Source organism: Haplochromis burtoni, unplaced genomic scaffold, assembly GCF_018398535.1.
Source record: "Haplochromis burtoni strain Fernald_Lab_line unplaced genomic scaffold, NCSU_Asbu1 Contig_9, whole genome shotgun sequence".
NCBI lineage: Eukaryota > Metazoa > Chordata > Actinopteri > Cichliformes > Cichlidae > Haplochromis > Haplochromis burtoni.
In genome coordinates this window covers 4,999,969-5,015,625 of record NW_024582370.1, presented here as the reverse complement: position 1 = coordinate 5,015,625, position 15,657 = coordinate 4,999,969, and the positions used below count along the sequence as shown (strand labels likewise).

The 15,657-nt window shown below is 45.0% G+C and overlaps 1 protein-coding gene across 5 annotated transcripts in view; it reads right to left on the bottom strand.

Annotated features, from left to right (window-relative positions):
- Positions 1-15,657, bottom strand: part of casz1 (castor zinc finger 1) — a 79,560-nt gene that overhangs the window by 32,098 nt on the left and 31,805 nt on the right. For 4 of the 5 annotated variants that reach the window (XM_005914972.3, XM_005914973.3, XM_005914978.3 and 1 more), the window contains exons 1-2: positions 14,420-15,657; positions 61-621 (exon numbers count right to left, since the gene is read on the bottom strand). The exon at positions 14,420-15,657 is cut by the window's right edge. In XM_005914972.3, the coding sequence (XP_005915034.1) occupies positions 61-621; positions 14,420-14,498 (640 nt within the window). In that variant the 5' untranslated portion in view covers positions 14,499-15,657. The remainder of the gene's footprint in view (positions 1-60; positions 622-14,419) is intronic. The other variant, XM_005914974.2, reaches the window with a different exon arrangement.

The window sequence follows — 15,657 nt, the reverse complement described above, 5'->3', positions numbered from 1 at the left end:
AGGGTCATTTAGAAGACGACGTGTGAAAGAGGATGCTTAAAGGACACAGTGAAAATATACCTGGAGAGGAGAATGGTGCTTGGCGATTTTGGGCCTCACTCGGCGGCATGTAGGCGTCATCTTTTGAAGGCCTGTCTTCAGCTTCTTTGTCTTCAGGGTAACTGCCATCTTGAGACCCCGCCGCAGGCTCGGCCTCCTCTCCATTGTCTTCCTCATCGCTGCAGCCTTTGGGCTGTACCATGTACACGCCCTCAGGAGGGCCATCTTCGTCATTGCTGACTTTGAGTTCTTGCTCCTGATCGTCGTCAGGAGCTGGGGGCTCATCGCCGTACTCGCCGTTGACCCACTTCTCAATGGCCTCGCGTCGCTTCTGGTCCTCCTCTAGGCTCTGATTTAGGCTCAGGCTCTCGGGGAAGTTGGTCTCGTTGTCGTCGTAGTGGGAGCTACCGCGCTCGCTGTTGTCTGCTACACTCTGGTCTCCCTCTGCATTCTGGGAGCTGCTGTCGAACACCACCTGGCGGCTCAGCTTGGCACAGATAGCGTTGAGTTTTAGGCCACCTTTTCTTTTGGCGGCCATCTTGGGTTTTCCTGAGGTCGTTTCAGTGCATAAACTCCTTTCAGCTGATGGAAACGAGAAGAAGACAAATAGAAGGTTAGCGAAGTTGCTCAACACCACAACTATCTGTGTTACAGCTCGAGTAATATTACTTTTCTCTGAACGAACGGCAGCAGGCGTGCTTTCAGTGTCACCGGAAACATCGTTCGAACCTGCTTTTTCCTGTCACTAACTTGTACTGATTTTGAAGATCACAATGGAAAAATAAACAGACATATACAACAGGGACTGCTGCTATTAATAACATAAAAAGCACTTAACAATAACAGCTCGAGCCTGGAAGGACACCCAGAGATACTGTACATATCTTTCTAAGTCACAGTTCTTTGGTCAGCTCAGAGTTTAGCACGATGTGGTTGGAAAAAAAAAAAAAAGAGAGAAAAACAAGCTTAAGCAGCTGAAACCATAGGCTGATAGATATCAGACCCCCTACAGTAGTACAAGCTGCAAATACACGGCTACATAATCCAGCACATGACAGCGCTATAGAGACACTGTGAAATGTTATCTTCACTCTCACCTCAAGAGGCTGTGGCCCTGCCACTGAGTGGGGGGGCTGTATAGCATTAAAGCTGTCAGGATGTGGAGTGAAAATGCTGAGCACTTTTGGCCTTTTCAGAGCCCTGATCTCTTACCGGTTATTAAGTGAGATTAGATTCAGCGACTGTCCTGTTTTCTCTTTCCTAAAAGAAAAACGACGCGCGCAAAACGGCGTCTCTGTATCTCGCACATCTTTACTTCAGAAGAAATTATGCATCTAAATGAGTCTCAGCGTTTTATTTTTCTCCCCGGCGTGGCCTCTCTGAACAATAGCACATCATAGTATGTGTGTGCTTTGAGGCAGGAATGGGTGGCATTATTTCAACCCAAGTGGGGCTATCTTTATAACATGTCCTGTGATGAGGCAGGAACAGCTGCATGTGGCATTCCATATCCAGAGCTACCTTTTTAGGGCAGAAACTGCACTCTGTTACCTTTCGCGTTATTTCCAGAGCAAGCAAAAGTTCATTCACCCAGCAGCAATTTCTGGACAATCTGCAAAGAGGTTGTTTTTTTAAAGTCTGAGGTGACAGTGACTAAAGAGCATTTATGATATATATATATAAAAAAGAGGGTGGTACAATAACCAGGGGTTGTGCTGCGTGTTGCAGCTCAGCGAAAAACAGTTAAAGACCGAACCACATCAGAGATCTTTCTTCTTGCGTGATGGCGTATTGAATCTTAACTCAGCCACACTGTTGTTAAGATAATGCACAATATTGACTTACGAATACACCGTTTCAGTGGAGAAAAATGCGCGATATCAGAGGTAACAAAGTTCTATCTTAAAGACTCGATTCACTTTCTGTATCAGTGAGTACGAGCCTCTTCATTTTCCCTCAGCCATAAAGCCAAGCACAATCATGTGTGAGCCATTGCCTGCATTATGTAAATCACATCGGTGCAACATAAAATCCTGTTTTCATTTTCTTTTGCAAAGCTGTGGAATCATTAGAGGATATGCAATTTGAGGGAGTTTACAGATCACCCCCGTCGCCAGACAATGCACCCCCGTGCTACCCACACATGCTTTCTCAGTTACAGTATTTACATTGCGGGCTTCCTCTCTGAAACAATGACTTCAGGAATTATGTAGTTTTGAGGGGCCCGTATATCACAGGCACATTACAGCACAAATTTAGTGTCAGACAATTGCAGGCGGGGGGTGAAAGGGTCACCTTTAAGAAGACAGCAACTTTGAGAAGGGGGGGGGATCAGCTGGAAAAACCATTAAGAAGTGGAAGATATAAATTTTAAAGTTTTTCTTTCTTTTTTTTCAGAAATACTCTCCAAAGGAAGATTGAGGTCATTTGGGTGTTGCTGTGGAGGTCATTCTTTCTATTTACTGTGTTCAGTATTTCATGCTTTAACTACCGATTTCCTGTGTATTGCCATTTCGAGCTCCTTGTAGGAAATGACCCCTACACAGTTGTTTCTTTCCATTAGCGCCTATTTATGTATGATTTTGTGTTAACAATGTGGAGAATAACTGGCGCACCGAGTGCTACTGATTCAGTATCTAAGCGGGCCATTAAACTGAATTATCCGACATCTTAAGCACATATTCAGTGTTTTCTTTTAAAGGTAGGGCGTGATTTAAAACAAATTAAATATTCTGAGTTTCCCTCCGAGGAAGAACATGCTGCGATTCAGTGTTTTATGGAAGTAGTCTGAACTATTATTTGTGCTGTGGGTTTTTTTTTTTTTGCTATTGCTTACAATAAGGATCACTATGGTAACGCTAAGCTGTTTACCTCAAGTCGTTTGTGTGCATGATGCCGTACAATGAGATAAAATCTGTGGGGACTTGCATGAAAGAATAACTTTTCCCTCTGGGACCAACTCCCCCAACCTCCCTGAGAGTCCAGTGAGCGTTCTGCCTTATTAATGAATATCAGAAAGAAAAACAACACTGTCACATGCACTGGACATTATTTACAGTCTGTTTTAGCCTGGTGTGCTAATTGTCAAGGAAGGAGACACCTCGGTAAGCACTGGGAGTTGGGGGAAAAAATAGGCAGGTCTGAATTCGAACACAACAGCTGAAACTAATTTTTCCCAACTGCTTATGTTAGCGGTGACATTATTTTTACTGGAAACAGTGCAGGACCGCAAAGGAGCGCCATGCAGTGTCTGTATAAGGCCAAAACCTGAGGAAAAAGTCAAGAAGCTATTTTGAATACATTTCGACAAGGTCAGGTTCTTTTTCATCTTCAGTCAAAAATAAGCGCAGTGGTGCATAAGCGCAAGTTCTGCTGGGTCCTGCTTCTTCTCAGAGGTGGATGACACAGCTTGTGTGAGAGTCTAGCCCTCCGCGCTGACAGAATAACTCCTCCTCTGCTCCGAGCCCCACAGGTCTTGTTGGTTTTTTGATGCAGAGTGTCTGTTTGTGTGCCAGAATGATATCATGCCCAATCAAGTGGTGTTTCAAATCCTAATAACGCTGTTGGAAGTGCATTATTTGTGTGAACGTGCACAGACTGTAATCAAGGCTGCTACGGGTAAAAGGGTGTGGGAGTTAACAATGGTCGTGACTGCGCGGGGTCACGGCTTTACCTCTTCGTGACACAGAAAAGGAAAGAGTGGGCAGCTTTCGTTCTAAAATACGTGTATAGTCATATTACAGAGGATGTAAAGCCACAAGTGTAGCATATAGAGAATTGAATAACTCGACTTTATTGTTAATTCAGAGAGCAGCTAACCCCTCCACCCCCCCATAAACAGCCCAGCTCCCCGCAGCGTTTCAGTTTGTATGGAGCAGGCACACAGGAGGGGTCTGTATATAAGAGAGGTAGATATTACCTGTTTAAACTGAAGCTTATCTCTTCAACTAATCAAACACAGATACAGGGCCTGTTGTAGATTCCTGCTGAGTTTCAACATGACTGACACAGGGACAACCCCCCCACCCCTCCGCAATATCTCAAGTTAATTAATACAAACAGGGTCTGGGAGATGTCTATTCAACTCAGGATTATTTTACAATATGCAACAGAGAGGTGCATTAGCTCTTCAAAAAAAAAAAAAGAAAGAAAAAAAAGGAAAAAGTCTAGTTATAACTTCATGAACCTATGGCAGATTAATCGACAAGGCTGCAGCTCCCAGGGTGTAGCTCAGTGAACCTTTCATGTCTCTGGCTCTCAAGGGAGATGTATGCGCGAGTGTGCGTGCATGTGTGTTTCAGGGAAATCACTGAGCCACACACAAACACGCGCAGACAGTCTTGAAAATTACCATGTTTTTATTTTTGTAAATTTACGGCTTGCAGGAAGAGAATGTTTTCCTCTTCTACTCTCTTCCCCCTCCAACCCCCCCTCCACCCAGCCCCGCTGTATGGTAGGGAGGCTGCGGCAGCCGCAAGGAAGTCAAGCGGAAAGTCACTGATGGACAACTACGCCATTGCACCCAGACCCCAGCATCTGGCCCCTCTCTCATTTTTATTACAGAAGAATAACAATAAGCAGGTCGCCGACCCCGCCGTGAGATTTTGCCACAGTTTTCTAACAGTCGGTGCAGCCGATGCTGAGAAATTTCCATTTTTCCACATGCATATTTAATTGAGTTTTGTCCCAGTGGTGCGGAAATGATTTGTTTTTTGCTCTCTGTTCACTTGACTCCTCTTCGGAGTCGCTAACCCTGATTAAGACGTTCCCGTTAATTTCCCAGCGCACACCTTTTTTTGTGCATTAATGGTTCTGATCGTCTAATTAAAACTTCTCAGCTCGGCTGCTGATCACCGCTCGTTGTGCCTCTGACCTGAAGTTTTAATTGCCGCATCAGAAGCGATAATAATAATTTTGAGGTTCTGATGATTAAAAACAATGCCATTGCCAACTAGTTGATAGATGGGGGTTTGGGGTGGGCACATCTGAGGAGTTTATGCAGAGTAGAGATTTACAAAAGGGGCTGTAAAGGAGGCTTTATATTACCAAGGAGCAAGCAGGGTGGGTGTGGGGGCTACTGCAGGTTATGTGGAGGGGGTGGCAGAGCATATGGAAATCTCCCAGCCCTTCTGTCCCTCAGAGTCTTCCTAAGGAAACGGGTTTGGCTGGGACTGGGACTTAGCATTCCCCACCTCAAATCTAAATCTGCCACTGCCTGATCCACTTTGGAGCTCTCCTTACTTGTCAGGTTTGCCAGGTTGGGGACGAGAGAGAGGGAAAGGAAAAAAAACACACACACAGAGAGTGCAAGTGAACGACCGATGAAGGCACATAAAAGATGACGACAGTCCAATACCTTCTGCTTATTTTCATAAAAAGATAATAGCGCAGTAGGCACGATACAAAAGGCACATTGTTCATAAAGTGACTGAAAGGAAAAAAGGAACCTGTGGTGAACGTTGTCTCTGTCATAAAACATGATACTGATGAGATATATATGATATGTAGATTACTGTCAAAACAGGAGAAGTGAGTTGCTTGTGATCTTTTTTGAAACAGTACTTTCACACTGTACTATTCAGATCACACAAACTGCAGTAATGATAGGAAATGATTCAGGCATGAAGAGAGAGGCTGCACACGGGAAACTGCCACCAGCACCAATGTGTCACATTTTGTTCTTTTTATAAACCACTGGATTTCTATTGGATTTTTTTTTTAGGTTTAGTACAAGATCAATGTTTTTGCTGCCAAAGCTACTGTACACGCAGGCCGGCAGACACATTCATACAGTGCAAAGACACAGTGACATAAAGTCAGGAGGTAGCTTTCTTCTTCTCCACCCTGCCCTCCCCCTGCCCCCCTCTCTCTCTCTCGCAGATCTATTTTATTATTAATCAGTTGGTTGCACATCTGCCTGCTTGTTTTTTTTCTTTTGCTGTTTTTTTTTTTTTTTTATCAATAAAGCACTTATTGCTTTTAGTCTAGAATTTGACCTTGTACATTGTCTGCTGTCTTTCTGAGGCTGCTGACCTTGAAGGACCTGTTTGGACTATTTCACTTCAGTTCAGTCCACAGGCTGTTAACACAAGCCCTCAGCCAAGTGCCACGCTCCCGTCACACCGCCGTAAAACACAAACAAGACACTGCAGGACAAAGGCGGACACAAACGGCCCCAGTCACACACTCGCTGAATGCACGGGACAATGGCTGAGGAAAACAATGTATATTACGAGCGTAGACGGAGGACGAAAGACTCTGAACTTGAGGGCAATCAGGCAGGAAAGTTGAGATCTAAGGACAAATACGCCCTCCAGCTTCATCACAAACAGGGTAATTATGGGATTTTCCAGAATAGAGGACAAGCAAGCTAAAATGGTCTAAGGGAGAGAAAAAAAAACAATCTGACATGAGTGACAAGAGTCATTCTGACAGCTACGTACCAAAACAGCCAACTTTTATTCAGTTTGCTGCTTAGGGTAATTCATGGGACACACGGCCAACTTGTTAAAATTGTACATCAAATCTGGACTCACAGCTGGCACCAGATGAGGACTTAATTTGCAAGTGTGTTGCAGGAGGCAAAAAAAGAAAGAAATAAATAATAAAAAAGGCTTTAAAAATACCCAATTGCACATGGCACCGTGCTTCCGCGGACTGAAACAAGGGAAATTTATTCTTGAAGCTTTGTTTTGGAGCTCTTGTTCAGCTTCAAGACACCGGGAGTGCAATTTGATAAGCCAACCGCCATGGTAAATGAGCAGACGACCCCTGTGTCCCTCCCTCACGGTTGCTGTTCTTGGTGAGGGAGCAAGGCAGTGTGGGTAGTACAGTGCAGAAGGGGCTCAGCGGTGCACCTCTCGAGGGCCCTTGAGCTAATATCTGTACAGATTAACTGCTTCAGTTGTATTTTGGTCACGGGGATCTCTCTTTGCCTTTGTGGCTTGTTGGGAGGGAGCAGGGGAGATGTGTGCCGAGCGCGTGTATTACACTCACGCAGTGTTAGTTGCGCTCGTTCTTCGGCAGTGAAGTAAACGATCTGCTCGCCTAAGAGGTCAGCCGCCCCTGGACTGACGCATGTCACTCCACATTATTATCTTTGGGACGTATTTCATTTAACAGAATCCAAAAGTACGCCGCTAAGTAAGTCTTCGACACCCTCTTACAATCACCTACCACCCTCTGTTTCTCCACAGGACACACACGCAGGCGCGCGCACACATCCAGTGTCAATCCTCCAGGGTAAACTCAGCACACGCTGCTCCATTAGTTATCAATTAATTCTGGAAATCTCCACCTGGCATGCACACGCCGACGAAGCCAGCGCATGTACGTAGCACCGGTCTCGACAGGAAGTCGAGGAGAGCGTGCCTTATTTGACTACGAGTGTGGGTGAGAGAGTGTGTTTGTGTGTCCATGCGGGTGGCACTTTTGTCCATGAGGTTAACCTTGATATGAGGCCCTGTCAGGCCAGATAATGTCAATCAATGACAAGCCCTCACAGATAACCCCTAATGTGAAGCCTAAAAAGCAAAGCTGTTTAGATCTTTAGACATGCCCCCTTTCACCAGCATATGAATTGCATTACAAGGAAATGAGCTGTGGCATTTCTTTAATAAGACTCTTAAGACATTTTGACAGCATATAAGGCCCTGTGCCGTAAAAAAAAAAATTAAATAAGGCCCCTGCTGACAAAGCCTCCTCACACACGGCAGCGTTCTGATGGGCAGACCCAAGTTCCTGTTAAGTGGAGGAAAGGAAAAGACAAGGAGGTGGGGGGTGAGAAGGGTGGACCTTTCCCTCCTCTTTCTTTTTTTTTTGTCCCCGGCTCTCAGGGACTTCTTAATTGATTTCCAAGGTTATGTTTCAAATTTGTTTTTCAGCTACGGAGGCCTTGCGAATGAGAGCACGAGTCAATGTTTTTCATCAATTCTCCTAAATTCGGCCCGGTTCACACCGCTCGCCTCAGATCCTGCCGAACCCCACTCTCGTCCCACCTCCTTCCCTCTTCCACCCCCTTTTTGCCCTTTTTTTCTCCTCGCCTCGAAAAAGAAAGAAGGACCCAAGAAAAAAAATAGCAACAAAAAAAAAGAAAAGAAGAAAAGAAAGACGTATTTCCAGACAGGATGCCTGCGCTGACAACATCGATCCCCGGCTACCATTAAAACATTTGCTCTGCCTGACAGAGTTTTGTCTATTGGACTTTCTACGCAGCAGAATGAATCACAGGTGCCTGTTAAAATGTCATCGTGGGCAGCTTTTGCAGCCGGTCTAAAAAACAACAATTCAGCCTTTTTACACTCTTAAGTTTTTACCACTTTTCACAGTTTTGCATTTCAAATAATTCAAGGAAGCACAATTGCATTTTGATCAAAATACACTGTTTCTCGGTTTAAGGGAGGAAGTGATAAGAACGAATCTTCCTGCTTGCAGGAATTTGCATTTTTGTTGTTTTTTTTTCCATCCCATGTGACTGCGAATCTCCTGCCACAACTGCTATGCTCTACTTTTCTGACAAGCAGCATAGATGTGACTACAGGGTTTTGTGATCATACAAGACATTTCAAAGCGTTTATTTGTACCGTGTGTGGTTGGGAAAGTGTGGTTCGGTGCACAAGCCACTGTAAACATACTGTATATGTTAAGTAAAACTGTTGTAACCAATATTAAGTGTGTGCTGGTGTGCTGCATGCCTGTTTGCAGGTTTGTAAACAGCAGGGCATTGCGCTCTGAGCCCTCCTCCTGCTCCTGTATGTGTCGTGGCTGCAGGTCACATCATTTGCACTGAGATGCCACACGGGCCAAAAAAACAGAAAAATGCACACTGACATTTCAACGAGCTGAGGAAAAACTGATCCACGGTGGGTTTAATAAATACTCCACTGTGTCAGTCGTGACAGCAGGGAAAAACAGCATGGTTTAGTGAAAAAGTTCAACACGAACTTGAGGCAGAAATAAATGTGGCAGTTTTCACTTAAAACAGGAACATTTGTGTTTCTGGGAGTTCGGTGGAGGGAGGAGTGTGCTATGACTGAATTTGAAGGTGTGATAAAACAACACTCACAATAAGGGGAAAAAATAAAAATGAAAGAAGCAAAGCTGCTTTACAGGAAAAAAGAATGCTGTCTATTTTGGGTCTCAGTATACAAAAGGAAGTGCCGCTAAGTTGACTCAAACAAATAAATTTGCTTTTGATAAAACCACAGCAACTACTTTTGCATTCTACACCAAACCCACTTTGTTTCCTGCGTCTTTATCTTCATGACTTGCCACATTTGTGAGAAGCCACTCAGTAAATTGTCAAGCACAAACAAGCGAAGGCTTTAAAATGATGCAGTCTTGATGGCTTAAAGTGTAATTTTATTTGAAAAGTGACAGTTTAAAGGAAGCCAACATGGAGCGCTTGCCTATTTGCGCTGCAACCAGCTGCCCGCTTTACATTTCTGCAACATTAATATTCCTCTTATTATTATTTTAAAGTGAAAACGGATACTCTGTTGAAGTGCAAATCTGATGAATTACAGGAGCAGATTGCTGCTATTAATTATTAAAACCTATTTTATAAATATTCAGGTCTGTCATGCATCTAATAATGAACGCTTTAGAGGAGGTTACTTCCTGCGCGCATCCTAATGTGTCAGAAATATCGCTTTTAATCACACTCGTGTCAGCGAGTGTGCCGGGTTTGAACCTGCCGAAAAAATCTAACAAATCAAGGAAACTCAGATGGCCAACTACTGTGCTCATCACAGCTTTTCCGTTCCCGCTGTTTCGCACGATCCAGGTTTGTCTCCTGCCCCGTCTAAAGACGGAGTGAAAACCTCCCAGCTCTCTGCTGCATTCTTACTGTGGTAATTTGAATGGAGAATAATGCATCGGCAGCACTCTACCTTCTGGACACACCTAGTCCCAGTGCTACTGCTGCCATATGCTGTGTTGATACATATTCATAACACTTTCTCGTGTGTGTGAGCGATGAGGCTTAAATGAGTGTATCACAACTTCAAATGGGAAGGAGGGGGGGGAAAGGAAAACAGAGAAAGCCGGGCACAAAGAAAGTTGGACAACTCTTCCCCCATTTCCTCGTTTCTTAATCCTTTCCCTGCAAAGAAAAAGTTCAGGCGTTCGGGTGCTGGGAGGCTACCCCGGCGCTTTTTGCGATGGATACACGAGAAGCTGCGGAGTTCCGGGATCGGCTTCCAGAAGCTGCGCGAGCCGGCGACTGTCAGTGGTTGGATAATCTGTCAGGTGGGCCGGATGGCCTCGCTGGTAGGATGAGAGTCAACAGCGCCGTAGCACGACCTCCATACACCCCAGCAGTGTCTACATATGCTGCATAGGGCATACACACAACCTGATAGGCGCACACACAGACACACTGTGGAGCGCTCTAAGATTAACACTGTCAGAGCTACAATGATACCCCTTCATTATCTGCACACGGGGCCTCCTTCATGCGCTTGCTTGCCTCACTGTCCTCTCCACTGCTTCTCTGTGGAGGTAGTAATTACTAAAGCTAACATTTCTTTCTCTCTGCGCCTCCACCTACCCTCCACTTCCCCATCATTTCTTTCTCTTTATGCAGCGCACTCAAGTGCCTTGCCAGCTTTTTGCCAACTGATGACACAGCTGAAGGTACGCCACTGTTGATGGCAGTACCAGTGTGACTCCCCGCGTGTATGTGTGAGCGCCGTATTATGAGATTATGCCCAGCTGATGTGCAATAAAGGCGCAGTGTGCTACCCCAGATTCAGATCAGTCAGCTGGGGCAAACGCTCATTGTGGTACAGCAACGGAGAAATTGCTTGATGTACCACTGCAGTATCTGTTGTACTATACATTGTTGGTGTAACAGGCTGGGATCAGAGAGATGTTCCCTCTTTCATGGCATTTTTCATTACCAACAATGCTCTCGCGCTATAGCTTTCTTCTTCCTCTCCCACTGGAACTATGGCTTTATCAAAGGTGATAGCTTGCTCAGGCACATTTTCTCAAACGTCTTCTTCAGCCAGCCATTTCCCAAGCTGCTCTCGGGTAAACGTCACTCATAAAAACTGGGGAAGATTTGATGGTGAGATCAAAAAGGGAGGAAGGACAGCGAGGAGAACGGGGAGACGGAGGGAAATAGGAATGATACCCCCCTCCCCTGCCTGACACCAGCGACTGCTGAGGGTAATTCCTCCAAGCAGGGCCTCCGTTTTCAGAGGCAAATACAACAAAACGCGGGGTGCTGCCACGAGACATCAAAATGGGCGATTTTGACTTCAGAGGGTCTTCAGATGCTTGAGGACTTGTCAGTGTTGAGCCAGTGGGACTGAACAGAGAGAACAGAAGGTACCAGCAGGCTGTTAACAACCAATACGGGAACCACGCCAGAAAGATCGTCTCCTCCCAAAATGCCAGTCGGCACCAGATCACTAAAGGCTTCCACCATACTGTAATATCCCACCTGAGCACTTTCATCTGTTCAAAGTTAAATGGCTTAAAAGTTTATCAGCTGCTCTATGCCAGCTTTGTATGTGATGGCTGCTGTTTGCTTGTTTGCCTGCTTGGTTATCTGTTTATCACCAAGATTACCCCAAACCTACATAAAACCTGGAGGATAGGAGGAGTATGTTCAAGCAGTGTGGCCTTTGATAACTTTGTTTTTTATTAGTGGCGGCTCTTCTAGCTGCACCACTAGGATAAGATAAGTTCGACATGTAGGTGCCTTAAAGGCAGAAAGACATTTTTTAAGAGTGAAGCTTCAACAGGTGCCCCGCGATAATTTATCTGGAATTTTATGCTCTTTGCTTCACATAGAGAGATTTTCATCAGCCAATCAAAATACTTGTTTTGTTCTTCGGAGACCTGAGCTGTGTTGTGACACGCTGAGAGGGATGTCCGCGTTTTCCCCTGTGTTGTTCCCACTCATTCTTGGAGTATTAGGCTGACTCTAAATAGCCTGGAGGAGATTAGGGTAGCTCATATTCAAATGCACTTTTCTTCTAAAACCCCACTCCACCAGTGGGCCAAGGAGATCAGTGCAGGAGCCTGGTGAGATGGTAGTCAAAGACGATTGTGTCACGTATAAATCAGCACAGAGGAGGAAAAGAGACAGAGAGGAAGAGTAAGAGGGAGAAAGGCTGAGGTAAAAGACAAACAAGTGTTGGCTCTGCTATATGAGTTTAGTTAGCTAGAGAGTTAGTGCGTGAGTTATGGCTAGCGAAGGGCTGAGGGACGCTGTATTTATGAGGGGACTGAGTGAGTGTTAAATCCCTGGTAAGAAATAAAGTCGTCCCTGAGCGAACGGGGGAAACATTTCACTCAGTCTAAGAGGTGCCTTGAAAAAAAATGAAAGCCATCCCTCTTTCAGGGGAAGCACTAGTCTACATTCACTAAAATTGCTTTATTCCTTAAAAATGCCATAGATCACATCCAAGTGGACAGAACCTCATATTTGAATAGAGAAGAGGATTCTGTGTGTGTGTGCATAATATCAACCAAGTTCAGGAGCCAAGGAAAGGGAAAGAATCTGATTCTTCTAAAATTGCATGCGGATTTTGTGAGGGATCTTTGGCTAAGAGAAGCTGCCAAAACACACAGTGCACTTGTTGCAGTGCAAGGGTTCATCCAAGAAAAGTTTTCCATTCTGGTTTATCCAGGGAAAAAAGTAGGACTTTTTTTTTTCTTCAATTTAATTATTTGATACATCTCAATCTATTCTACCAAACTAGCTAAGCCGTATTTTTTTTCCCTCACAGACAAACTTGTCTTGTTCTGAGGAGTCAGACTTGAAAAGCCTGAAACAAAGGAAGGGGCCTGGCCAACGGAAAAGGAAAAGCTTAACACTGCACTTTGTGCACATCCAAGTCTAACTCAGACCTCGCTCCAAACCCCTGCAGTAGTAATAACAATTATTACTTAAAAAGGCAATATTTTTGCATTAACTTAAAAGGCTATATCTTTTTCTTCCTCTCCAGCCTGTGCGGCCTCACTTACCCTAAGTATCTTCATAAATCACCAGTTACTGTTAACATGTACTCCACAATTCAGTCATCAATCTCCTACCAGGTCAGAGTGAAAACAGAGGGGGAAATGTCTGCTTAGTAAAATGTCTCTCTCGTGAATGCTGCTACCACCACCCACTACTCAAAGACATATATGTGTGCTCCCACACACACACAAACACACGCACACATCAGTTGAATAACAAACACTACAACCAAAGCAAGCTCTATGGTACATGGGAGCAGAGCGGTTGCCAGATCGCTACGGTAAAGCAAGCCAAATTCAATTCTGACCTCACCTTTCACTCTGCTGCTTCCATTTGTTATAAAAACAAATAAACAGCAAGTGTGAAGTTGGAGTCGGCCAACTTCTGCCTCGACAAGAAATATCAGGCCCGGGCTCAAGCGGTGTGCTGCTTGGGAGACAGACACCCACAGGGCCACATGTAAATCTGTGTTTATGTTCACAGACACAGTATTTATTTAACCAAAAGAAGAAAATCTAATTGTACACAAGGAGGATTATTGCTCTCAGAACCGTGTCTCCACAAGGGAAAAAAAAGGACTCTTTAGCCTTTCTTCAACAGACACTGTTTACATCAGCAGAGTGGAAAATCCCTCCGATGACAAACCGCTCCATCACAACATCTGTATCTAAACAGCCAAATCAATCTCGACCAACACCGCAAATTACCTCACAACAGATCTGAAAGAGGCGCACTTGACTTCAGAGGAGAGGGATTTATGTGCTTTTCAAACAATTTCTAATTTTAGTTAGGTTTATTTATACATAAATATCAATGTATAAAGTCCAACGATATTTCCCTCTAAAGCAAGTAAAGACCACACAAATTTAAGCATTAAAAACAATATAATGTACAGCCCTTAAAAGTGTTCATTATTTAATTCAATTATTATTTTAATTTAAACAAACTTTCCACCATTGACGCTCATAGTGCTCCAAGGCCTGGCACGAAAAGTCAGAGACAAAACTTTTGACCGAGCAAAAATGCAGTTAAGACGAATTTACATACACGACTGACATTTAGTGCACTATAGGTGCAAATGCGCACAAATATACATGGAAACGAAAATCTTTTTTTTTTTCCAAGAAAATGAACAGTACACCTGCTATTTCCTCACTCTCTCACACAGACGTGCACACACTTTGACACCACCCACTACATCACTACACATGCGTGCCTGACTCATGCCAACTGCAAATAGTAGCAAACCCGTTCATCTCGAGGTAGCACTCAACTCCTGTGTGTGAGTGTGTGAGCGTGTGTGTGTGTGTGTGGGGAGGGGGGAGTGGAAGAGACAGAGAGAGAGAGAGGGGAAGGGAGGGAGGAAGAGAGAGAGAGAGAGAGAAAGGTATGTGTGAGTCTTACCTGGCAGCAAACCGCCCTCTGCGCTCTGTCTCACCTCTCCCTCCTGCCCTGGAAGAATTCTCTCCACAAAGCAAGGCATTTTCTCCACAACTGCTCTCTGCCAAGGCTCTGCTCTCTCTCTCTCTCTCCCCCTCTGTCTCTCTCCCTCCCTCTCTCCTTCACACTCCTTTCCTCTTTCCCACTCTGTCCTCCTCTCTTGCTGTCTATCTCTCCTCCCTCCTTACCCTCCCCCTCTCTCCTCACAGATGTCGAGGCTGTGCGAGTTTACCCACTTTACCAGTAGGGGTCCTTCAGCGCCCTTCTCCACCCCGTAGCCACATGGGGGAAGAAAACACACACATACACACACACAGGCCCCAGGAAGAGAGAGCCACTTAACGGGCGCCCTCCTGTCACTGCTACAATGAGAGCCCTCTGCAGAGTAGCGCGGCTGCACTAGCTGCGTGCGTGTGTTTGTGCGTCTGTGTGTGCGGGTGCGTGTGTGAGAGATAGACAGGTATGAAGTGGGTGGCGTGCACCGGGAGCTGGCCCTTGGCCCTTTCCAGCCCTGTTGAGCTAGGCTCGGCCCTGGCTCCTGAAGTGTAGTACAGTAGAAGCGCACTCCCTCACACACACAGACACGCAAACACACTCATGGGCATATGAGCGCACAGATTGACTTACAGTGGGTTCCTCGGAGCCAGCAGCCAGTGAGGGAGCGAGAGAGCGAGAGATTGTGGGCACGCACAAGCACACACACTTTCACTGGTACGCTACACAGACACACACAGAACAACTGCTGCTGTTTGCTACGGCTGCTGTTGACAGTGATAACATGCGCTCTGTGCCCTATGTGTGTGTCGCAGCGCACATGCACACATAAACACACACATTCAACACATAGCAGATGGCTATCGGCTCTCATATTTCAGGTTTCTATTCCATCTTTTTTTTTTTATTACTTAAAAAAAAGAAAACAGTCTTCATTGACACTGGCATGTTAGATTTGAAGTCTCTTAGCTAGTGTACAGTGGGGAATTTCTAGTTTCTCTCCGACTTGTGGGGCACATTTCACATCGCAATATCAATACTGGAGAATATTAGCTGTCCTGTTGAAGAATGTCAGATCTCCGTTTGCCTTTGAATAAGAGCAGAATCCCCCTGGGTGAAAATGCGAAGATCTAACTATAACTAAGAGTTTAAATAAGCTTTTAATTATCTTTTGTGCACGAAAACATGTTAACAACTCAATTAAAAGT